The following is a 25,152-nucleotide window of genomic DNA, read 5'->3' on the forward strand; positions in this document are numbered from 1 at the left end:
AGCAATGCTGGTGAATGAAGAGTGCCAATGACATCATAACAATAACAGTAATCATAATGCCTAGTGCTTGTTTGTTTGTTTGTTTTCTGAGACGGAGTCTTGCTCTGTCGCCCAGGCTGGAGTGCAGGAGTGCAGTGGCGTGACCTCAGCTCACTTCAACCTCTGCCTCCTGAGTTCAAACAATTCTCCTGCCTCAGCCTCTAAAGTAGGTGAGATTACAGGCACACACCACATTGTCTGGCTAATTTTTGTATTTTTAGTAAAGATGGGGTTTCACCATGTTGACCAGGCTGGTCTCCAACTCCTGACCTCATGATCTGCCCGCCTCAACCTCCCAAAGTGCTAGGATTATAGGCGTGAGCCACCATGCCCGGCAATCATACCTAATATTTATTAACTGCCAAGATCCTACCTTGAGTTGAGGGCTTTATATCCATGATCGCATTTAATCTTTACAACAACCTTATGTTCTGGGTACCATTATTATAATTCTTACTTCCCAGATGAGAAAATCGCAGCTTAGAAAGCTTAAATAACTTGTGACCCAGTGAATCCAAATCTGCCTGAGCCCAGAGCCTGTACCCTTCTTATTGTACTTGGGGCAAGAGAGAAAGATGGCATCAATGTTAAGATAGAAGACCAGCTGAAGGAGAGTTTGGTAGAAGCAAAAAGACCAGGGAAGTGAAGGGTAGTGAGCCCAGGAGTAGTGTCCTCTAGCCTGAGCTGGGGAGTACTCCATAGGAGTGTACAAGTGTAAGCCTAGCATTCGTGTACCTTATGTATTTGTTTTTTATTTTTTATTTTTTTCAAGACAGAGTCTCGCTTTGTCGCTCCAGCTGGAGTGCAGTGGCGTAATCTTGGCTCACTACAACCTCCGCCTCCTGAGTTCAAGCATTTCTCCTACCTCAGCCTTCCAAGTAGCTGGGATTATAGACATGTGCCTATAATCCCAGGTGTGCCACACCTGGCTAATTGTTGTACTTTTAGTAGAGACAGGGTTTCGCCATGTTGGCCAGACTGCTCTTGAACTGACCTCAGGTGATCTGTCCGCCTCACTCTCCCAAAGTGCTGGGATTACAGGCGCAAGCCACCGTGCCCAGCCAGATTCATGCACTTTAATATAAGAATTCAATACTCTGATTAAACAAAGTTGAGAGAAGAAAGCCTGAAGGCCTATAGGAAGAAGGCAGAGGCACATCTGGAAATGAAAACAGAAAGGAAAGGGAGATGCAAGCACCTAGGGAGAAACAGCAATGTTATCGTGAAGGCAGAAGCTTGGGAGGGAATAGAACCCAGCCCTGGGATTTCCAAACATGGCAAAGAGGGATTGACTGGGCCAAGGAATAGGGAGAAGCATTTTTCTCACTCTAGGTACCTTCCAATGTCCACCAATACAGGTCAACATTGCACATGTGTTCACTTACTTCATCTGGTACAAATTATTAGTGCCTCTGTGGTCAATATCATGGCAGAAAGCAGCAGCAAGCATGGCAAAGGCTTCAAGATCCGTGTAGTATTTCTTTAATCTTCCTGTCTAAAAAAAAATAACATAAATACATAGATCTATAATTTATTTGAATTAACATATCTCTATACCAAGTGCAGCAAGGCCTGCCTGCAGTAGAGAATAGGCCCACTAGTTTTTGGAGCAAGCTCACTTTATTTGTTGTGAGTATTGTAGCATTGTGGGTAATGACTGAGCTTTCCTTTAAGAAGGTAAGTATGTGAATGTCTGAGTGATCATCCCACCGGTGCTCAAGGATACCCACGTTCCCTGGAACTCATCTGCAGCAGAGAGGGGTTTGTGCCCTGAAGTTTTAAATTACTGGTCTAAAATGATGGACCATACCTATTTCTCACCATGCTCAAATGGGAAATCTGCAGGTTTACAAGGATTTACAACCCTCTGCACCTACCATCAGCAAAGTAAACATGGTCTGTCCCACGTTGAACCCATGCCGCCAATTGTGGTAAGTGACAGCTCGGTACCCTTTCCTCACAGTGTACATCCATCTGGTAAGAACCTAAAAGAAGACAACACCATTCAGACTTTGGAATAGAATGCTAAAGGTTAGAAGGTCTGTGGCAATCTTATCTAAAAAGATGTGTTGGTCTTGTTGACAGGGGTTAAGCTGATGTATTTAGAAAGTTAATAATAATTTAAAATTCAAACTGAGTCCATCTTTTGAACCACAGAAAACATCAGTGAAGCAGAGCCACATAATCGCATAGTATTTTAAATTGAATACCATCTGACCTCTACGGGTACTTTGAATTTCTCCACCACATTTATTTCAAAAAACAGTCGTATTCCACATTGAATCAATCCGTGCTCTGTAATGGGGAAGTCACTGAAGCGGAATTCGTACAGTTCTGCAGAGCGTGGGTCTGGCAAGTCCTCTTTCTGTTGAGATAAGGATGGATTGTTTCAGATTACATTCATCTGTTTTCCCTTTCCACTCCCATAGCCAACATTGAGTGTAAACCAAAATTACAATAACACAATGTGTGATTCACTGAGCCACCATGTGCCAGGCACTGGATGATGCAGTTTGCACAGATTATCCTCCCGGCAGTCCTACACAATTGTCTCCATTTTACAGGTGATGAAACTGAGACTTGGCTATCTTAAAGACTTTCTAAGTAATGGGATACCATTCCAAATCCAACTCCAGTAGCTGTTTTCTTTCTATGCTGCAAAATAAAATGTTTTGTTACAAAAGCCTTACTCATTTTCAATACTCAACTTTTTATCTGTTCAGGAAATATTCAGTAAACAGTAAACGACTGCTTAATTCAATTCTTTTGAATTTTCTTTATGTGCTCAGTGACAGTTTTTCACTAGAATGTGAGCTCCCCGAGGGTGGGGATCATCTGCTTATTTGCTGCCATATCCCAAATCCGCAGGGCCAGTCCCATGAAGGTGCTTGGGAAATGCCTGTTGAATGAGTGGATGGATAAACCAATGATTGCCCTGCAGTACAAAGATATACTTGCAGACATTTCACTTAACTCACATCTGGTTAGGATTCCGGATTATGTGAAAAAGCAGTGAAGTAGACACATGGCATTGCTGCGACTTCAGAATTAAAAATATGGATCTTGCCCTTAAGGAACTTAACTTATTAAAGTGACTATAAAATATAGACGAGTGAAAAGTAAGCACTTAGAATAATCAGAGAGTATGGCCAGTGCTCCATGCTGAGGGATAAGCTGAATGTCCTTGGACAGGTGGGGAAATTAAATGAGGAGAGATGCTGGAGGGACATGCATGCAGCTGAGCTGGCAGAAGGAAGCGGAGAGATTCCATGTGGGTGAGAAAGTGCCAAGAGGCAGAAGTTAGCAACGACTATGTAGGTCTACCAGACAGACCTGCAGGAGCAATTCAGTTCAATGGGTATTTATTTGAATGTGTACTATGTCCTTACTAGCGCACTGAGGAGGACACAAACATAGGGAAAGGCAGGACACTCCCCTTAGTTAAGTTTAATGTTTTTCAGGGGACAGCCATGCTCTACACAGATTTCAACACCGAATGGTATGTAGCTATTTAAAGCAAAATTATGGTTTCCAGTCCCCCCAGTCCCTGGGCCTGGGCTGGCCCCTCACACTCTTGCACAGAACTGTTGCTATACCCAGAAAATCGGCTGAGCCTTCCCTGGAGCTAACATTAAAGTGCAGGCCTGGAGAAAGACTCACGTACATGAAGATGGAAAAATAATTATGTAGCTGAGAAATGATGCCAGGATAATTTTGGAGAACTCCTCTGAAATACTTGTTACATTCCTCAATTTTATGCAGCAATGATATGGGATTTGCCCTGAGTAGATTTTACATTCAAAATAGGCTGTTTTTGTTTTGTTTTGTTTTGTTTTTTAGGAAGTCTACTGGTTCTTTGTCCACTTTATTGCTTCTACAACATGAGATCCTTCTTCCTTTACATAACAAATTAGAGAATTTCTAGTGACACGGATGTCAGTGAATGTTTTGTTTTCCAAGAAGATGTCTATTGTTGAGGGCAGGTGGGGAGAAGAAAGGGTGATCTTCTGGGCCAGGCTGAGAGGATGGTGCTCAAAGGGAGAGCCAAGCAAAATGGGAGAAAAGGAAACCTCAGATGACATGAAAACATGGGGGTGGGAAGTAAGCCCCGAAAAGGGGTCAAAGGCCAACAGTCCTAAGGTAGCAGAGCAAAGGCCCCGGGTGGGAGGACAGAGCCCATAAAAGATGGAAAGGGAGAAGGTGAGATAGTCGATGTGTCTTAGTTTAGAAAGAACACTCGAATCACAGATTGGAAAGAGACAGTGGAAAACAGGTTATAGCAGTTAGTAAGGAAATTAAGTGTGATATTTCCATTTCAATCAGATGGAATTCAACCCTCTGAAATTCAAGGTCTGGGGGTCTTGGTAAGTATCCCAGGATTTCATGTGATTCCAGAAGAGCCACATTCTAGAAACAAGGGCTCCACCCTAATAGGAGGAATAAAACCAAAAAAGACCATCCCAGATGAAATCTAAAACAACTCTCTCATCTGCCGGAGGAAACTCTAACCCTCTTTGCAGAAGGATAATATCACTCAGAGCCCCTACAAGTTTTTATCTATAATATCTGATTTTTTATTTTAAAAGCATGAGGCATGCTTTAAAACAGGATCAAATGACTAGAACCCAGGTGTAAAAATGAACAGTAAAATCAGATCTATAGGTGATTCTGGTATTAAGATGAGTACCTTAAAATAATACACACCAACACGTTTTTTAAAATACAGGGAAAAATAGTCAAAATAGATCAAATGATGAAAAGTTTTAACACAGAGTTAGAACCTTAACAAAAGAATTAAATGTACCTTCTAGAACTGAAAAAAATCTCTGAAATTAAGAATTTATTGAGCGAGTTTAACAGTTGATTGGACACAACAAAAGACAGAATTAGTGAAGTGGGAAAGTTAATTTCAACCAGAAATAATAGGGATGGCCTACTGGCAACAACAGGAACGAATGGAGCCTTCAGACTCCAGAAGAGAAGCTAGAAATGGCAGGGGGTGCCAGTGCCTAGAAGGATCCATGCTCCACGCTAACTCTGTCATGTCCTCTGGGGTGGCCATGGTGTCATCCAAAGCTATTAAACTGTGCCTTGATATCCCTACATTCTGTGCCTGAAGTCCCCTAAGCGGTAGTCTAGCCTAGCTGCAATTGTAAATTCTCTGTGGGAATTGGACCAGAGGCGACAAAGATGAAGAAAAGCAGGGAACCAAAAGATCAATCTTTAGAAGAATTCTTTCTTTTTAGCCTTGAGAAATATCAGGAAAGAGAAAACTCAATATTTACTTGAAAAACAAGAAAGCATATCCTAATATATTATTGATTTCTATATTATCTATTTAACAGGCATTAAGGTTAGAAAGAAAACACTTACCAAAATTGCAACAAGTTGTTTTTCTTCACAGTCGTCAATTACATCAACATTTAACTTCTCTTGAAATTTCTAAAATGTAAAAGCAATTGAGGTGTGAAATTCCTAAAGGAGAAGATTTCCATCTGATTCCTCTACTATTACAATCTTAGTTAAGATATCTTTAAAATATGTGGGAGGAGGAGGCTGGACAGATCCCTGGAGCCCAGGAGTTGCAGGATGCAGTGAGCTGTGATGGCACCACTGCACTCCAGCCTGGGTGAGAGAGTGAGACCCCATCTCTAAAAATAAGTAAATAAATAAAATATACTACAATGAGTTCCATGGCAAAGATGCATTCTTTGTCATGGATACAAAGACCTATAGCACCTGATTATGAAGATTTTTTTTCAAGAAATAATCTAATATATTTGATTTTTTAAATTCCCTCAAAATGGTTACAGTAGCTGGGTTTTTTTTAAAGAGGTGTGGGTTGTTTGCACGTAGGAAAGAGCAAATGAGTGGTTTACATTTATTTTTCCATTAGCTTATCACAGTTCCCTTTATTCCCCCCAGATCTTCTCATCTTTAACATCTCAAATTCTCAAACTGAGTTACACTCAAACCAGTCTGCAAAAGCAAAAACCAACATGCTCACCAAAAACAACCCACTCCAGCAAAACCACACACACACACACACACAAAGCCAGGGAAATAAAAGAAATAGAGATGGTGGGCACGTGATATTTTTCCCTTCATTTTGCGGTGATTAGAACATGGTTAGCAAATATCCACTTGCTCCCCCATCATCTGTAAGGTTGGTCTTCGTAATGTGACTTTCTTGGACCAGTGAGCATTTTGGTGAATGTGATGTGAGCGAAAACTTGAAGTATGCCTGCACAATTGGGCTTGCTGTCTTGCACTTCTGTCATCTCTGTGAGAAGGACATCTATCAGGTAGCTCCTGGTCCAAAAAGGATGAGAGATACATAGAGCAAACCAAATTCACAGCTTGGAGCCAAGTCCAGCCACTGTCAATCAAAGCCTGGTCAACCCACAAATGTGAGTGAGAGTTAGAGGTTCATTACTGCATGCCACTGAGGTGTTAGGGTTGTTGTTATGCAGAATTATATGACAATAGCTGACTGATACATTTCCCTTCCTAAAATATATTTTTTTTCTTGCTACAGCTCCCATAGCCCCAGGGCTATTTTGAACGAAGTGCTATTCCAGTCAAGCAGCTGTACTTCCAGTAAGGGTCTCTGTACACTGGGCCATCCATGTCTTCTTCCAACCCCTCCTTCACTGTCTCTCTCTCCCAGTCCAGGAGTAAACCATTCGCATTTGTCAGACCCATGGGTAATTAGATGACTTCTAGAATATGTGGTTAGGTAACACCTTATGTCCACAGGACTGAATTTCTCACTTACCAAAATGGACTTAATTTCTTCAGGAGTGGCTTTGGTTTGGTTCATGAGCATTTCCTGAGCAATGTCCTTTCTGTTTTCTAGCTTATTCATCTTATCGTAGGTGTCAGTATTTAAAAGAGACCATCCAAGAAATTGTGTGAGAGTCTGAAACAGATAAAAGGTGATTCCAATTCTCTTCAGTTCAAGCAAAATTGGTTTGGAGGCAACAGTCTGCCTGCTTTTCTATCAATCTCCCTTCCATCATCAACCACCCTGTTCCTTCTTTTAATTTAAGAAAAACATACTAATAATCAGCTTCAGACAATAAAACTGGCTGAGTTATTGCTTTTTAAAATGTACCATGTACCATGAATACTTCGTTAGAAGAGAGCGGGGTTACCAACACCAGTATAATCAAGCAGGACCTAAAAATTAGGCAGGGTGCTGGGAGTAAGAATAAGAATGAGAGGCAATAGGAAGGAGGAGTGGGAGAAGGAAGAGGAAAATCGTCTTTCCCGTTTTCCGAGTATTATAACAAATTTTGGTTAAGCTAAAATTTTGTACTTTGGTAGAAAATGTTGCAGTTTATAGAAGTCAGGAAATAGAAACGACAAAATAACAGCGTATTGTTTACAGCTATGTGTGACTCATGTCTTAATGGCCCTTCAAAATATCATTCCAGAATAACAAATAATGATGCGCCCTCTCGTGTTTTGTGAATTGCATTGACTTCCATTATCTTATGATTGCACTTACCTCAGTAATGTATTCATCATGCTCATCGAAAGGTTTTCCATCCTTCCTGTTGTAAAATGTAGCCACTCCCACAATATCTTCTTTCTTGTTGACAATAGGCAGCGACAAAACATTCTTAATGACCCAACCAGTTTCATCTACAGGTCCTTTCTACAAATGAGAAGGGACCTCAAGTTATTATTTTTTTTTTTTGCCTTTTATTTTGAAATAATCATAGATTCACAGGATATTACAAAAGAAATGTACAGAGAGATTTCAGGTATCCTTCACCGAGTTTCACACAATGGTAACGATGGTTAGACAACTATAGTACATTTTCTACTGTCTTGTGTAACTATAGTACAATATCAAAACTAGAAAACAGACATTGTACAATCCAGAGCTGATTTGGATTTTACCAGATTTGTGTGCACTTACTTGTACATGCATATGTGTGTGTGTACATATAGTTTCATGCAAATTTATCCCTTGTGTAGATTTTCAACCACCGTTAGAATCAAGATACAACACTATTCCATCACTACAAGACTCCCCTGTACTCCTCCTTTCTAGCTACCACCCAACCACTTGCCACTTAGTTTATTTTTAATTTAAAGAAAGAGGCTGGGCACAGTGGTTGGAGCCTGTAATCTCAGCACTTTGGGAGACCAAGGCAGGTGGATCACCTGAGGTCAGGAGCTGGAGCCAAGCCTGGTCAACATGGTGAAACCCCATCTCTACTAAAAATACAAAAATTAGCCAGGCATGATGGCGGGCACCTGTAATCCCAGCCACTCGGGAGGCTGAGGCAGGAAAATCGCTTGAACCCAGGAGGCAGAGTGCCACTGCACTCCAACCTGGGCAGCAGAATGAAATTCTGTCTCAAAAAAAAAAGGAAGAATAATCTTTCAGTGTTAGACGTGCAATTCCTACTTTGTGTCAGAACATTGCTAGGGCCATTATATGTACTCTAGCACATCCAGTAGAGTGAACTAGAATCAAGTGTCTGTTTTCTGACAATTCTAACCTTTTCCCTTTCTTTCCCAAGCCTTGGAAAGTGTTCTTACCACTTTGTTACCTCACTTTTCCCTTTACACGTTTTCTATCCTCCAACACTTGTTTAGCTAATTCCTTATATAAAATTCTCCTGTTGAAATGCTAGTGTGGTTTTTATTTTTCTGACTGATCCATGAAGATAGTCTTTCATTCTGTGGTGTGTTGAGTTGAGTAAACATTTGCCAAGGCTCTATGGTATGTCAGGATCTGGGGCAGTTGCTGAAGGCACAAAGAATAAATCACAGGTCTTACCCCCAAGATGCTTAGGGTCTAGTGGAGGGATACAGGCACAAAAGTTTAGGAGTGTTTCTCAAAGTGTGGTCCAAGGACCATGTGCAACAGATTTGTTTTAGCTTGTTTCATTTTCTTTTCTTTTCTTTTTTTTTTTTTTTGTTTGTTTTTTTGTTTTGTTTTGTTTTGTTTTGAGACAGGATCTCACTATGTCGCCCAGGCTGGAGTACAATGGCACGATCTTGGCTCACTGCAACCTCTGCCTCCCAGGTTCAAGTGATTCTCCTGCCTCAGCCTCACGAGTAGCTGGAATTACAGGCACCGCCATGCCTGGATAATTTTTGTATTTTTAGTAAAGATAAGGTTTTACCATGTTGGCCAGGCTGGTCTTGAACGTCTGACCTCAAGTGATCCACCTGCCTCAGCCTCCCAAAGTACTGGGATTACAGGCGTGAGTCACCACGCCTGGCCTGGGCATGCATCTTCAATAAGCTTCCCAGGTAATTCTGATGCCCTCTGAAGTATGAAAACCATGATGTAGCATTTGCACAGTATGTAGCTAAGGCAAAGGTAGACAAGCACTCAACACACCACATTGTTTGTGCTTGAAGACTTCCCGTGGCTTAGTCATCCTTACAGGCCCCTGTTAAGTCTTGACTCTCCCATGAAGCCTTTTCTAATTTTTCTAACTCATAAAGAACTTTTCTGTTTTGGAATTCCAACTGCACTTATAGACTGAACCACAATTTAGCATTTAGACTGAGCATATAGTAAGTGCTCAGTCTAAGTAACTTGTTACTACTCTATGTAGTCATTATATGTGGAGTGAAAAGCAGAAGAACCAAATCTCAATGTCTGTGTCCTGATGGTCAAAGCTTCAGAAAAAGATGCAGTGCACAGTGCTTGCAAAGCCTGCATCTTTGGAAAACACTGAGAAATATTTATGTACTTATGCCATCATACGGACCAAGGACAAAATCAATAATAGAAAATAGATCACATGCATGCGAAAGAATTTCATGTGTATTTGTTAAAGCTTCCAAAATAAGCTTTGCTGACTGCTTCTCAGTGTTTCAGGAAATATTCATTTGCTACCAGTTCATATTCTTGTGTTTTGCCATTTGCTAGAGCTTGTTGACAGACAAGTGACAGAAGGAACCTAAGGTTTAAGAAAAATTAGTAGGACAAAAAACTGAGGAAATGCTATGTACTTTTCCTCCTGTGAATTGGGATCACTTTCACTGGTGTTAAAGGAAGACCCCTTAGTCCACTTCAAGGAACACTATGGCAGGCAGAACAATGGCCCCCAAACATGTCTATATCCTAATCTCTGGAACCTGTGAATATGTTATCTTACACAAAACAGGGGAACTAAGGTTGCAGATAGAAGGACGGTTGCTAATTAGCTGACCTTAAGATGGGGAAATTAGCCTGGATGTTCCAGGTGAACCCAATGTAATTACAATGATCCTTAAAAGTAGAAAAGAGGTTGGAATCAGAATGGGAGAAGGAGCTATGATGACAGAAGCAAGGTTAGGGTGATGGTGCTGCTGGCTCTGCCAGGGGAGGGTCACCAGGCAAGGAAGGTGGGCGGCCCTGAGAAGCTGGAAAACATAAGGAGATGAATTCTCTCCAGAGCCTCCAGAAAGCAACAGAGTCCCACCAGCACCGTGATTTTAGCCCAAGAAGACTCATTTTGGAATTCTGACCTCCAGAACTGTGAGATAATACATTTCGTGTGGTTTTAAACCACTCAGTGGCAATTTGTGACAGCAGCAATAGGAAATGAATCCATTATGCCCCCAAGGAACATAGTCCAAGAACCACTGCCTTTGCAGGTTTGCTCTGATGGCAGTTCTTTTTATATCACTGGCTTTTCCATCAAACTTCTCAGGTGCAAAAAGGAATCATAAGAATCACGGTGGGGCCTGAGCAAGGACAGAGAGAATCAGAAGATGGAGCACAAAAGGAGGGTGGTGGTTTGGGGAGGGTGGCCACCCATCCTAGTCCGCTCTGCAGAATGATGCACAGGTGACACTCTTGAGGTGAAGTGGGGAGGGAGGCTGGGGATCCTGAGAGAGACGTCAGATAGTGATGCAGTCCCGACCTGTGCGAAGGAGAAACGGAAGGATGGAAGGTTGAGGGGAGCCCCTTAGACTACCGTGCGGTTCTGAAACTGTTTGCAGAACTGTTAGGCATTCCTAGGGCCAAAGCTGCCTGGCAGGGGATCTGGCCGTATTCCAGGAACAGGCCTGCTTTACTGTACCTGCCACACTCAGTTACCAGTTGGGAGTGGCCCGTGGAGCCTGTGGCCTCAGCGCAGATGTGACCATGGATTTCAGTCCAGCAGCCACTGCACAGCTACACTTCCCACAGGTGGAGATCTGAGAAGCACATTTTCATGGGCACCACACTGATGTTTCCCAGAGAACTGGGAAATCCCTGTGGCCTGGAGGTTTATCCCACACTGGGGACTCCCCAAGGCCCCAGGCTCCTCTCTGCCCAGGCCATCAGAGCACATCAGAGCAGTAGCTGCAGTGGAGCATGAGAGAAAGCAAAGGGCCTCAGATTTCAGAGCAACCTGCGTTCTCCTGGGCCAGCTCCATCCCCACTCCCTGTTTAGACAATGACTGCTTAAGGTTCAGACTCTAGAAAATCATTGTCCCCCTTTTGCTGGCATGCATCCTATCCTGACATCCACCTGCCGTAAATATAGGGGTCAGGCCTGGGCACAGCATGGTCACAAATAAGCTTCAATTGCAAGGAGGAAGGAGCTAGAGCAGCCATATGGTGTTTACATGTTTTCCATGTCAATCAGCAAAGGGAGGAGCAGACAGATGCACGTAACGCAGCAAGTGTGTACAGCTTTCCCCAAGGCATGGTGTGGTTCTGCAGCTAAGGAGGCACGCCAGAGCCTGGGGAAGCCTGGCTTTTCCTGAGAGGCAGAGATGGGGCTGTGTGTGTGAGAGAGACAGAAGGACCCCAACGGTACCCACCGGGGAGGGCAGTCTCTATTTCTGACTGAGATCAGAGCTCTAAGGGGATGTTTTTTTAAACGCAGGACAGAGAATAACAAGTGCCCAGAGGCAGAAAAGAAGAGGCTGCAGAGCCAAATGCCAGTTTATCTCTAACAGTCAGGTTGGGAGGAGGTGATGGGTGGGGAGTGGGTGGCAGAGATGACAGGTAAGGAGGGATGGGCAGGTAGAGAGGGGAGTGGCAGAGATGACAGGTGGAGGGTGACAGGTGGGGAGGGGGTGGTGAAGACGACAGGCTGGCCCTTCTGGTGGGCTGGATGAACTCGCGGCGGGGAGGGATCAGCTCAGGTCTGTAGACGGGTTCCAGCAGGAAGCCCTGACGGGGAGAAGTGGGTCAGCTAGAGTAGCACATACAGAGGCTGATTACCGAGAGCATCTGGTGGTAAGTGGAGGCAGATTCCCCAGGCAGTGGGTCTCTGCACAGTGGAGAAGGAAGGATACAACCGACTCTAACAGCAGGAGAAGCTCTAAGGACTCAATCAGAATTGTTGATTTTCCTGAGAACAGTTGCAATAAGCCGCGGAGAAGGGCTGCTGAGAAAACCACCACGAGAGCTGGATTCAGGATGTAGGATGTAGCCAGCCAATCATGCATGCAGAGAACGTTTACTGAGCATGAATACTGTGCCAGGCACCGTTGCTGCCCTTAGATCAGGGGTCCCCAACCCCTGGGCTGCAAACCAGTACTGGCCCATGACCTGTTAGGAACCAGGTTGTACAGCAGGAGGAGAGCAGTGGGCACTTGGGTGAAACTTCATCTGTATTTACAGTCACTCCCCATTGCTTGCATTACCGTCTGAGTTCAGCCTCCTGTCAGATCAGCAGCAGCTTTAGGTTCTCATAGGAGTGCGAACGCTATTGTGAACTGCGCATGTGAGGGATCTGGGGTGTGCCATTCTTATGAGAATCTAACTAATGCCTGATGATCTGAGGTGGAAGTTTCATCCCAAAACCATCTCCCACCCCACCCCCATTCTGTGGAAAAACAGTCTTCCACGAAACCGGTCCCTGGTGCCAAAAAGGTTGGAGACCGCTGCCCTAAATGACCAGGAGTGTGAGCAAATGGAGGAGTGGCAGGTCCCCTCCCTGGCCTTCTGCCTTTTCTTTCTTTTCTTCCTTCACTGAAGAATCTGCTACTTGCTGGCCCAGCCAGGGTGAGTGGGAGATGGGCCCGTGTGTGCCTGTGGCCACACCTGAGCATCAGGCGGACTCTGGGGGTGGAGGAGAGGCCAGAGCATCCGCCCTCCTACCCCAGCCCTGAGAGGTGAGGCCTGCCCCGGAGTGCAGTTACCTGAAATGTGAAGTATTCATCCGCAGAGGCATTCATCATGTTACAGATCTGGAAGGCAAGAGGAGACAAATGTTCTGAAACATTGTGTGGTGGAGCCCTCTCGACCCACAAAGCAGAATAAGAAAGGACGCATTGGAAGTAAGGATTTCCCACATGGCTCTTGACTGCTCGCAGGCAAATGGACCTTAGCTAGGCCACAGCTGCTAACAACTCATTCAAGACGGCTTCCCTGCTGCTAATTAAATTACTGGAGGACACGTGGTACCGTCTCTGCCCCTTCCCACTCCCCCAGACTCTAGGGAATCCCCTCCAAATTCAAAGCAACAGGCTGCTCAGGCCAAGGAGAGGAGAAAGCTGAGAAATCCTAGCTCTATTACAGCCAGTATGAGCAGCAGAGCTAGGATTGCTTTTTTCTTCTTCCCAAAGTGAGATTTGGGTTAGAAGATGATGGCTAAGAGGCAGGAGGAAAAAAGCCAGATAAGTTTTTAGTTACACCAAAGTAAGGATTCAGTGAGAGATACCACTTTAATTAGTGGAATTCAAAGACTGTTGCTCACATCTATAAAGACAATAAATCACTCCATTTTGGGTTATTTTAAGTTTTCTGTACCTTGGGTCATAGTCACAAATGTATCTTAATAAAAGACCATGTCTTTCCAAGAGATAATTAAAATCATAGCATTTTATTTCATTTTACTTTTTGTATTTTTTGAGACAGTTTTTGCTCTGTTCCCCAGGCTGGAGTGCAATGGCAGAATCTTAGCTCACTGCATCCTCCACCTCCTGGGTTCAAGCAATTCTCCTGCCTCAGCCTCCCAAGTAGCTGGGATTACAGGCATCCACTACCACGCCCAGCTAATTTTTGTATTTTTAGTAAGGACAAAGTTTCATTATGTTGGCCAGGCTGGTCTCAAACTCTTGACCTCAGGTGATCCACCTGCCTTGGCCTCCCAAAGTGCTAAGATTACAGGCGTGAGCCACCATACCCAGTAATCGTAGCATTTTAAAGCCAGAAGGGATCTTAGCAATTAAATTCACATTTATAAAAAACGAAGAAATGGAAGCCTAAAGAGGTTAAGTGATTTGTTTAAATCTATGGGATGGAACTAGAACTGTGATCTCCAGAACGAGTGCTGGGGAAATCAGCTTTCCTGGCTGGGAATTGGGGAAATGCTTGGCTTGTATCAGTTGCCAATATCCATGGTCCCAATTCTCCCGCCATGGGAAATTTCAAGCTGCCAACAGTTTAACAACTTGCTCACAAAAGTCCTAAAAAACTAACAATCTAACAAGATCTAAGAGGACTCCCTCCTTAAATCCCCACCTCACCAAACTCTGCCTGTCTCTTGGCCCCAAGGTAAGTGCTTTCTAAGAATGATTGAATGAACCATGTCTACTATTTTTGTAATATGCTTACAAAGAAAATGTAAGAATATTTCAAAGTTTTTACAAGCATATGTGGCCTAAGAATTTAAGGAATCTTTCATGCCACACATTAATTGCATGATCTAACTTCAATAAATTACATCATTTGATGGGCTGAGCATGCGTCAACTGTGTTTTTTAAGAGGCAAGAAGCAGCTTATTCTTCTTTTTTGAACTTTTCATCAGCAATATCTGTCTTAGTCCTTTCTTTGAAGAACATTATGTTCTAAATGTTATAAGAACATTTACAGGTGGGTCAAGACCTTAGAGGCCCAAGCTTTTAACTCAATATTGAAAAGTTCCACATACCACACCATCCCCACCCCATCCCCCTCATTTATGCTTTAAAAAATTGACTGATATACTTGAGATAGAATTAAACCCAGTCATTAAATCATAGTCATTGAATTCCAAAGGATATCTGAAATGTGTGTGGCTGCAGAATAAGAAATTGAGGGATGGAGGAATCTTCCTCATGATGACTAAATATTTTTGTGTAGAGTTCAGAAGTCTCCGGTTAACCTACATTTTAATGTCAAAATTCTTCTCTCCTTTGGCCTATGCCAAAGGAAGTGATCATCTAGCTTTTTGTTTTGTTTTGTTTTGTTTTTTTCCTATGGAGTTTTGCTTTGTTGCCCAGGCTGGAGTACAGTGGCACAATCTCGGCTCACTGCAACCTCCACCTTCTGGGTTCAAGTGATTCTCTTGCCTCAGCCTCCCAAGTAGCTGGGTTACAGGCATGTGCCACCACGCCCAGCTAATTTTGTATTTTTAGTAAAGTCGGGGTTTCATCATGTTGGTCAGGCTGGTCTTGAACTCCTGACCTCAGATGATCCACCTGCCTCAGCCTCCCAAAGTGCTGGGATTACAGGCGTGAGCCACTGCACCCAGCCCATGTAGCTTTTATTGGATGCATTCTTGCTTTCACAACTGTATCTATCTCTTAGCTAATAGGAGTTTCATACAATATTATTTAAAATTTGAATTTGTTCAATAACTTACAAATCCATTTTCAGCAACATATGTTGGCAACCCACTAATGAGCGTCCAGTGGTCTGCAGGAGGCGTCCTTGAGGAAGAGAAGAAGAAAAAAAATCATTGCAATATAGAGAAATGCAATGTGTGCAAAAATACAATGGCAACTGCGGCAGCAACTTCCTGTCAATACTCACGGAATCACTTTGATCTCTTCTTTTCCATGTAAAATGTAATCAATGATTTTATAAAAGTTGACCTCCTAAGAAAGAAAGAGGGTATTATGGGAATAATGTTATTTCCCAAATAAATCATTTTTCATCGGGGAACTTGTACTTTAAAACTCTTACAAATAGAACCTTATATCCCAACCACATTATATTATAACATAAATTATCAAACTACTTATATCCTGACTACACACTTATAATAAAACCAGAAATATTATTGGCTGTTTATCTACATGCACAAGGCTAAAATAAATTTTGTTTTTAAAAAGTTGAATTGCCCCCAGTTTTTGGGGTGGGGGGATCTCTGGCTACTAAATCATCAGATAGTCTGTTTTTATTTTCAAGTGATCCCTTTTGTTGTCCAGAAATACCTGACATTAATAGCTTCACTAGAACAAATCACGTAATTTCTCAACTGCAGTCAGTTGTACATCATATATAGTGAGCCAATAACCTCTTTCATCAGTGGCTTATCTGAACAGGTGCCTCAGAAACAGGAGGTTACATTGCCAAAGCTGGAAGGGACTAGAGAATTATTCTCTCTGTTTCATGGGGCAGATGATGAACCTGAGGCCTGGACACATTCCATCCCCTTCTCTTTCCTGTGTGCTATGGACACAGGGGTTGCTGCCTTCATGAAGCTTGCAGTCAAGGGGGAAAGTAAACCTAACCCAACCCTTCCTTAGAGATTCTAATCCCACATATCTGAAGAAGGGCCCAGGTACTTCTTTCAAATGTTGTGCAGGTGGCTCTGATGCATCCCTCCCTGTTGAGAATCACTGGTCTACCAAGTCCTGGCTTTATAGAAGAGGAAATGGAGAGATTTATCAATGAGTTAAGGCAAGGGCCAGTAGCTCTGCCTTGGGGCAGAGCTGGGACTAGAACCTCAAACTCCTTGTCTAGTGCTGTTTCTACTACTCCAGGTCCTCCCAGGCCAGTGCTCTATGCACTGTGGCCTCTTAGTTTTAGCACCTGACACCATGCACAGACGGCATCAAGGAAGACATTTGCACGTACCCTGCCATCAGGTGTCTTTGGACCTTTATAAGGCTCTACTTCTCCCAGCTTGATTGGCCATTCATCGTAGAATTCCTGCAGGCAATTAGATTTAAGTATCATTAAACACACTGTTCCATGACCTACCACATCTTATATGAATTTTCTGTGTTTGTATATTTTATGTTAATCTACATAATTCTGGAATTTTAGTGCTGAAATATCTATAATTCCCAGCAATACTGGTTAGGAATTTTTGACTGTGAACGTGTTACTTAACCTTTTATATCTGTAAAATAGGGATAACAATAGAATTTGTACTAAAGAATTGTTGTGAGGATTAAACGAATAATACATATGTAACATCTACCCTGACACATAGTTCAGAGTACTCAATGTATAGCAATTCTTTCATAGACAATTAAGCTAAATCTAGTTTGATTAAGAGGCTTGGCCAAGGTCACACAGAGTGGCCAAATGTTGGTTGCTTTACCCAACATTCATTCTTCCTCTTTTCCTTGCTAGCATAACCTGATATGATTTGAGTATCAGGTGGTAATTTTCCATCAGACCACAGCCCATGAGTGGTCTACATGAGGTGCCTAGATCAGTTTGATGGCAGGTATGTGGCCCAGCTCTGGAAAATGAAAAAAGGGGAGAAGTCTGCTCAGAGACTCTGGCAAAAGGTATTCCTCAGATGAAAGCTGATGAGAGTGACATTTGGAGAAAATACCTCCCAGTTGTGTCATGTCTATGTGCCATTATTTGAGCTGCAACAGCCATCTTTCCACCATAAGAGGAGGCCTCAGCAACATGCTGCAGGTAGCAGAGACCTTGCCAGGAAGAAAGAGAAAGCACCTGGACTTTGACGACTGCACTGATCTCTGAGTCAACCAGTACTAGCGATGCCCTACCTTGTTAAGTGGGAGAATAAATATCATATTGTTAGAGATGCTTTTAGCTGTGTCTGATATTTCTTACAGCCAAAAGAATCCTAACCAACATACTCAGCTAGAAAGTCCCAGAACCAAGATCAGAACCCATCTCTCCTAGTGCTTCATCCTATGTTTATCCACTTAGAACAACTACTCTGAAAAAATAACTTCCAATCACACGAATATAAAGAAATATAAATAAGGCCAGGTGTGGTGGCTCATGCCTGTAATCCTAGCACTTTGAGAGGCTGAAGTGAGTGGATCACTTGAGGACAGGAGTTCAAGACCAGTCTGGCCAACATGGTGAAATCCTGTCTCTACTAAAAATACAGAAAATTAGTGGACGTGGTGGTACAGGCCTATAATCCCAGCAACTGAGACATGAGAATCGCTTGAACCTGGGAGGCTGAGGTTGCAGTGAGCCAAGATCATGCCACTACACTCCAGCCTGGTGACAGATTGAGACTCTGTCTCAAAAAAAGGAAAGAAAAGAAAAGAAAAAATATACAAATAATATGGTATCATTAGTTATTTTGAACTAGAAGGGTAGCAACAGATTTAAATAAGATTACATAAGGGCATTAGATTGTGAATAATATTAAATGTTTCAATATTTCTACTTTAAAATAATTAAATTTTTTTAGAATACAAAAACCTAAAGTTGGTAAAGATAATATTGATTATCCACCTACTATGTAAATTCTAGACACTATATACATATAGTGTTTATATATAAAAATATATCTATATATAATCTCTAATTCTTACAATCGATAAGAGAGATGTCCTCATTTTACAGATGAAGAAGCCAAGAATCAGGTAAGTTAAAAGATTTGCTGACAAGAAGAACAAAATCAAAGAGCTGACACTACCTGACTTAAGATTTGCCATAAAGCTGCAATAATCAAGACAGTGTGGTATTAGTGAAAGAATGGACAAATGAATCAATGAAACAAAATAGAGAATCCAGAAATAGACCCTCACAAATATAGTTAACTTGGACAAAGGAGCAAAGGCAATGAACAAAGGATAGTCTTTTCAACAAATTGTGTTGGAACAACTGAACATCTACATGTAAAAAAAGGTGAATCTAGAATCAGAGCTTGTACCTTTCACAAAAAACTCGAAACGGAGTATACACCTAAATGTAGAACACAAAAGTATAAAAATTCTCGGAGATGACATAGAAGATCTAGGTGAACTTGAGTTTGATGAAACTTCATAGATACAACATCAAAAGCACAATCCATGAGAGAGAAAATGTAGAAAAATTAGACTTAATTGAAATTAAAACCTTCTGCTCTGCAGCAGACACTGTTAAGAGAATGAAAAGATAAGCCACAGACTAGGAGAACGTATTTGCAAATCACATATTTGGTAAAGGACTTGGATCCACAATATACAAATAACTCTTACAATTGAATGATAAGAAAACAACATAATAAAACGTGGGCAAAATATCTGAGCAGATATCTCTCTAAGAAGATATACAGATGACAAGTAAACATATGAGAAGATGCTCAACATCATATGTCATTGGGGAATTAAAAATTAAAACAATGAGATACCACAACGGATACCCCAAATACTGACATTAGCAACTGCTAATACCCAAAATACTGACATTAACAACTGCTGGTGAGAATGTGCTTCTGGTAGACATGCAAAACAGTAAAGTCACTTTGGAAGACAGTCTGCCAGTTTCTTACAAAGATCAATTAGTCTTACAATATAATCCAGCAATTGCCCTGTTCAGTATTTACCCAATTGAGTTGAAAACAGAGACACATATAAACCTACCTACAATGGTTGCAACAGCTTTATTCACAATCACTAAATATTAGAAGCAACCAAGATACCCTTCAACAGGTGAATGGATAAACAAACCTGCCATACAGTGGAATAATATTCAGTGATAAAAAGAAATTAGCTATTGAGTCATGACAAGACATGGAGGAAACTTAAATGCATATTTCAAAGTGAAAAGCCAGTCTGAAAATGCTACATACTGTATGATTCCAACTATATGGCATTCTGGAAAAAGCCAAAACTATAGAAACAGTAAAAAAAATTGGTGGCTACCAGGAGTTTGGGGGGATGAGGGAAGGTTGAATATGTGAAGCATAGAGGGCTTTGAGGCACTGAAACTAGTCTGTCTGATACTGTAATAGCAGATATATAACATTAACATTTGTCAGAATTCAGAGAACTGCACAAAGGATGAACCCTCATGTAAACTATGGACTTTAGTTAATAATAATATATCAATATTGATTCATCACACCACACTTGCTGAAAACCCACATTGCTAGGAAATGGAAAAACCAAGATTCAAGCCTACATCTTTTTTGCTCCAAGACACACATTTTTACCTCTGTTCTTGTGATCAGTCATGACTAATTATTTACATAGTGTATCTGTTTTTTGAGGATCACATTTCCTGTGGTGTATGTTTTATAGGCGATGTTAGATGAGGCAAAATGTGTAGAATAATAAGAACCTTCTCCTTGGTCATGTCCAGCAGTCCAATGGAGTATCGTTCACAGTTCAGATATGTTCTAACTGTGTAGAGCGCTTTGTGAAACTGTCGCTCAACATCTGTGAGTTCTTCAAATACTTTATTGGCTGACCACATAAGGATCTGAAAGTAGGTATCAAAAAGAAAACAGTTAGAATAAAGTATGCTAGAGAGAGAGAGAGCATTCACCACAAGAAAACATGAGGTGCTTCAAATAAAATGAATGCATATTGTTGGAAAGTGCAATTCTGATTTTGGACATGTGTACATCCAACAGGCTACTCAGATCCTCTAGGTGAGATGATGAGTAGACCTTTGCAAGGCTGCAGGTCTATGGAGAGAGAGAAGCTATGATTGGTCCCTGTGTCTAAATATTTTGGCTCCAAAGGGGAAGTGCCCTGAAATTGGATGCAAAGATAGTCCCTGGACGGAGAATCCAGTATTGGTGGCCCACTGGCTCCTGCTGGCCCTCATGTGGAGAGAGCCACCTACTTCCTTCCATGCATCCTGAGCTTGTTGGAGGTAACCTTACCTGGAGAGTTGGAATGGGAAGGGACCTCCCTCTCAACCTCTACCTGTGCATTGTACTGGTGAGGAAACTGAGGTCCAGAGAGTGGGCCAGACTCAGGTATCTTGGGTACCAATATTGCTCTTTATCCCTCTGTCTCACGGAAGCATGAATAATGTGCTCCTCAAATTAATAGGTTTCCTATGACCCAGGAATTGCTACAAGCTTTATGTGAGAGGTAATCACTAATAGCCACAACAACCATCTGAAGTAGGTACCATAATTGTCATCACCATTTCATAGACAGAAATGCCAAGTCCACTTGGGATCTAGACTGAAGAAAGCCAAGCCAGTTGTGCACACAATTGGAGAGCTTGGGGTGCAGGGGAGTGTGGGTGGGGAGAGTGGCAGGAAGATCATGAGAGGACACTTGGGACTGAAGTTTGGGGGTCTGCTCCACGTGGCTTAAACCCCCAGGAGGAATAGGAGGGGTCTGAATTTGTTGTCTCTGGGCGGCTTTGTCAGAATAGGTCAGCATGGAATGATTAATACTGCCTTCCTTTTACCTGGCTTCTTCGGGATTCAATATTGTACATGTAGCTGGTATGATGAAGCTTCAGGATGACAGACACAAAGTTGAGGTATTTGGAAAAGACCTACAGATGGCAGAGAAGAATAAGTTACAGTTGTGATATCTTTTCTTTGGTTATACAACAAATACATTTCCTGAGCCTCCAACCAGATGCCCATGGTTAGCATTACCTCTTCATCCTGTTTGGAAAATTCAGATGCATTTACTTTGTTAACTGCCATGATCACAGCAAGAACTTCCTTGCCCATCACGATCGGGGTTGCCAGCAGGTTCTTAGTGACATATCCAGTTTGCTTGTCCATGAAGTCAGAAAAATGGCTGTTCTGAAAGAGATAGTCACACATTTGCCAAAGCGGCACAGAATCATAGAGTGGTAGATCTAGGGATGATGACAGATCATTCTCTCTCATTTAAATGCTACCAACAGATAACCAGGGCTCCAGTACAGTGGTCCCCAGCAAACAATCCCACTCCACCTGCCATCCTATGACTGCATAGAATGGAATTGCCCATTTCAGAATAAGCGCTTCCCACCTGAGCTATGACCTATTTAGGTTAGGCTGAGGTTGGGCCAAAAGAAAAGAGGTGATGAGACAGCCAAGTGGAAAGTGAGGTGCTAAGAGGAACAGAGGGGAAGGGTTACAATAGACAGCAAGTGCATGCAGGGAAGGAGAGCACAGCTAGGAATACAGACACAGTTCATAGAGCGCTTCTCTCTCATTACTAAGGGAAAACATGCACTTGAAATCATCAACCCATATGTCATAACATAAAGCAAAAATTATCATTCCCCCCAATCTAGCCTACTAGAAGAAATCTGGGCTAACTGTTGGTGTGTCTCCTTCTATGCCTTTCTCTGTGCTTGAACAAAGAATTTTCTATTTTTTCTAAAATTTCCTTTTCTAATTGCTTATAATAGTTTCATCACTTAACAATGTCTTACAGACTTCCCTGAAGACCAATGCATATGGATGTGAACTCACCTCTTGGATTCGTGCACACTACTCCACCCTGGGTGCTGTACGATCCACTCAACTGTCCTCTATTGATTCTGCCTGTTTATAGTTCTCCCCACTACCAACAGTACTGCACTAATCCTTCTTACTTTTATTTTTATGTGATAGATTCCCAAAAAAGGAAATCCCTTTTGCTGGATCTACAGGAACATACAGTTTTTATTTACATAGATTACTTTGATGAAAGGTTCACATTCCGTGGCTGGGCGCGGTGGTTCACGCCTGTAATCCCAGTACTTTAGGAGGCTGAGGCAGGCGGATCACCTGAGGTCAGGAGTTTGAGACCAGCCTGGCCAACATGATGAAACCCTATCTCTACTAAAATACAAAAACTAGCCAAGCATGGTGGCGCACCCCTGTAATCCCCGCTACTCAGGAGGCTGAGGCAGGAGAGTCGCTTGAACCCGGGAGGTGGAGGTTGCAGTAAGCCAAGATTGTGCCATTGTGCTCCAGCCTGAGCAACAAGAGCAAAACTCTGTCTCAAAAAAAAAAAAAAAAAAAAAGGAAAAGAAAAAGAAAGGTTCACATTCTAACTTCCATTGACCCTGTGTGAAAGGACTGAGGACTACCCTCTTGCCAGCATCAGATGCTTATCAGGTTTTTAATGTTCTACCAAGCTTATGTCTTTCATTCCTATTTTTTTTTTCCTTTCTTTGGGAGAGAGGAAAGTGGATCTTCCCAGATTCAGGCCTCTTAGATTCGAGAGACGATTCTAATCCACTGGCCACTGCAGCGGCTGAGCGATGAGTCTAGAGAAGTGCACAAATGGAAGGGCTTGAGAAAAAGGTGGCGGAAGGCAATTATCTTATTAGCTGTCATTTCAGAGAATAGCCACTCAAGGTGAGTTTAGACCCAGCCTTCCTTGGGTCATGACATTTTTCCCTTTGCACCTAGGACTGCAATGAGAACTGAACTCTCAGCCTTAACTCTGAGACTCGTTGGCCAAAATTAGTGTGGTGTTCCTTCCGCAGTTGTATTATTTTCATTTTCCTGTGTTGGCAGTGCCTCTAAAAGCAGCACAAACCTTGGAGACTGGATTCTGTCTGGTTTCCTGGAGAAAAAAAAGGTAAGAATTTTCTGTGTGCATTTCCAGGCCAGAGTTTCCACCAGGGAACAAGGGCTGGCTGGCCAATAGAACTCACAGAGCTCAAATGAGATTAGCAGTCCTGAGACATGCCTCAGAATCACCTGCAGATTAATGCAGCAGATGCACTGAATCCTAATCTCCTACAGTGGAACCTGCACTTTTACATGGCCCAAGTAATTCTTAGGCTCAACCCAATGGGGAATCACCAGAAATGGTGCTGCTCTCAGAGGAAATGTGTGATGGAAAGGGGATAAAGGCAGCCCCTCAGCCCAGATCTCTTCTATACCTTTCCCAAAGTGGAAACACACAAACCAACTCTTTAGGTGTCAGCATTGCATCAAGGCAAGGAAGGTACTGGAGTCAGACTTGCTTGGCTGACTGGGCCCCAATGTACTAGCTGTATGGTCCTGGGTGTGTTACTTACCTTCCGTGTCCTCGTTTTCTAATCTGAAAATAGGGGTAATGCTTCCATCTACTGCCTAGAATTCCTGATGTGAAGATAGAATAACAAAGTATAGGCTGAGCACTTAGAAAAAAAAAAAAAAGTGTCTGGCACATAGTTAGATATTCAGTAAGTACTGGGAAGAGAAACTTAGTACGTTTCTAGACTTTCCTGAATGAGAAGTAGTTCTTTTGCAATTACCATTTTGCTTCTAGCTTTAATTTTTCTAGCCAGTTCAAATCACTGCAGAAATCAGATGCCCCTAGCTGGATGTAGGCCTCCCACACCGCGGAGCAGCCTTCCTCCAGAGGGCCAGCACACTCCCTCACGCCACCAAGAACCACATTTCTTTTCTCTCCACTTTATCTGTCACTTCTGTTTCCCCATAGGATCTTCACCCTCAGACCAAAGTGTCTGCAGGCTTTGTTACATTCTTTCTCTTAATCCGCTGCTTGTCTAGGCCAGCTCCCATTGTTTCCCTTCCACCCTGTTATCCATGCAGATCATACCACCTTCATTTACACAGCCTGGGCACTAAAGGAATCATCAAAATACCAGAAACATGCACCATGGGATGAAGTTAGCCAGGAATGTTGTTTTTTTTTTTTTTTTTTTTTGAGACGGAGTTTTGCTCTTGTTGCCCAAGCTACAGTGCAATAGCGTGATCTTGGCTCACTGCAGCCTCCACCTTCCGGGTTCAAGCGATTCTCCTGCCTCAGCCTCCTGAGTAGCTGGGATTACAGGTGCTCACAACCCACACCTGGCTAATTTTTGTATTTTTAGTAGAGACAGGTTTTTGCCATGTTGGCCAGGCTGGTCTCAAACGCCTGACCTCAGGTGATCCGCCAGCCTCAGCCTCCCAAAGTGCTAAGATTACAGGTGTGAGCCACCGCGCCTGGCCGGCAGCACTTCTTTGCAAACACATTTCACTCTGCGACTTCAAACTTAATGCCATTTTATTCCAGATTCTAAACACAAGGAAATGTTCTTAAGTTCAATGGACTGTTTTGAGAAAATGGCTTGCAAGTTTCAAAATTTAATACTTGCTTATTATTGCATCTGAAAGCCCTAGATACACCAGCCATCAAGTTACAGGATGGACGTGGGGAACGGGTTTTTGTGTTTTATTTTCACTAGCTCAAAAAATCTTTAGTGAAGTTTCTTTGCATAAATCCTGTGTGTGTCCCTTGATGGTTCTTCAGAGAAGCCCTTGAAGGCAGCTGGAGAACATTGTTTAGAGCAACAGGAGGCCTGATCCCTTATCAGATGTCAGTATTGCTAAATC

At 42.5% G+C, this 25,152-nt stretch overlaps 1 protein-coding gene across 1 annotated transcript in view; it reads right to left on the bottom strand.

Moving 5' to 3' along the window:
• PDE6C (phosphodiesterase 6C) overlaps positions 1 to 25,152 on the bottom strand; it is a 55,182-nt gene that overhangs the window by 24,240 nt on the left and 5,790 nt on the right. The window contains exons 2-14 of the mRNA XM_003904014.5: positions 21,493 to 21,645; positions 21,297 to 21,386; positions 20,205 to 20,345; positions 16,791 to 16,865; positions 15,741 to 15,805; positions 15,571 to 15,637; positions 13,144 to 13,191; positions 7,553 to 7,702; positions 6,818 to 6,961; positions 5,413 to 5,481; positions 2,258 to 2,404; positions 1,917 to 2,024; positions 1,425 to 1,534 (exon numbers count right to left, since the gene is read on the bottom strand). Coding sequence (XP_003904063.1) covers positions 1,425 to 1,534; positions 1,917 to 2,024; positions 2,258 to 2,404; positions 5,413 to 5,481; positions 6,818 to 6,961; positions 7,553 to 7,702; positions 13,144 to 13,191; positions 15,571 to 15,637; positions 15,741 to 15,805; positions 16,791 to 16,865; positions 20,205 to 20,345; positions 21,297 to 21,386; positions 21,493 to 21,645 — 1,367 coding nt within the window. The remainder of the gene's footprint in view (positions 1 to 1,424; positions 1,535 to 1,916; positions 2,025 to 2,257; positions 2,405 to 5,412; positions 5,482 to 6,817; positions 6,962 to 7,552; positions 7,703 to 13,143; positions 13,192 to 15,570; positions 15,638 to 15,740; positions 15,806 to 16,790; positions 16,866 to 20,204; positions 20,346 to 21,296; positions 21,387 to 21,492; positions 21,646 to 25,152) is intronic.

The sequence above is a fragment of the Papio anubis genome, chromosome 11 (assembly GCF_008728515.1).
Source record: "Papio anubis isolate 15944 chromosome 11, Panubis1.0, whole genome shotgun sequence".
NCBI lineage: Eukaryota > Metazoa > Chordata > Mammalia > Primates > Cercopithecidae > Papio > Papio anubis.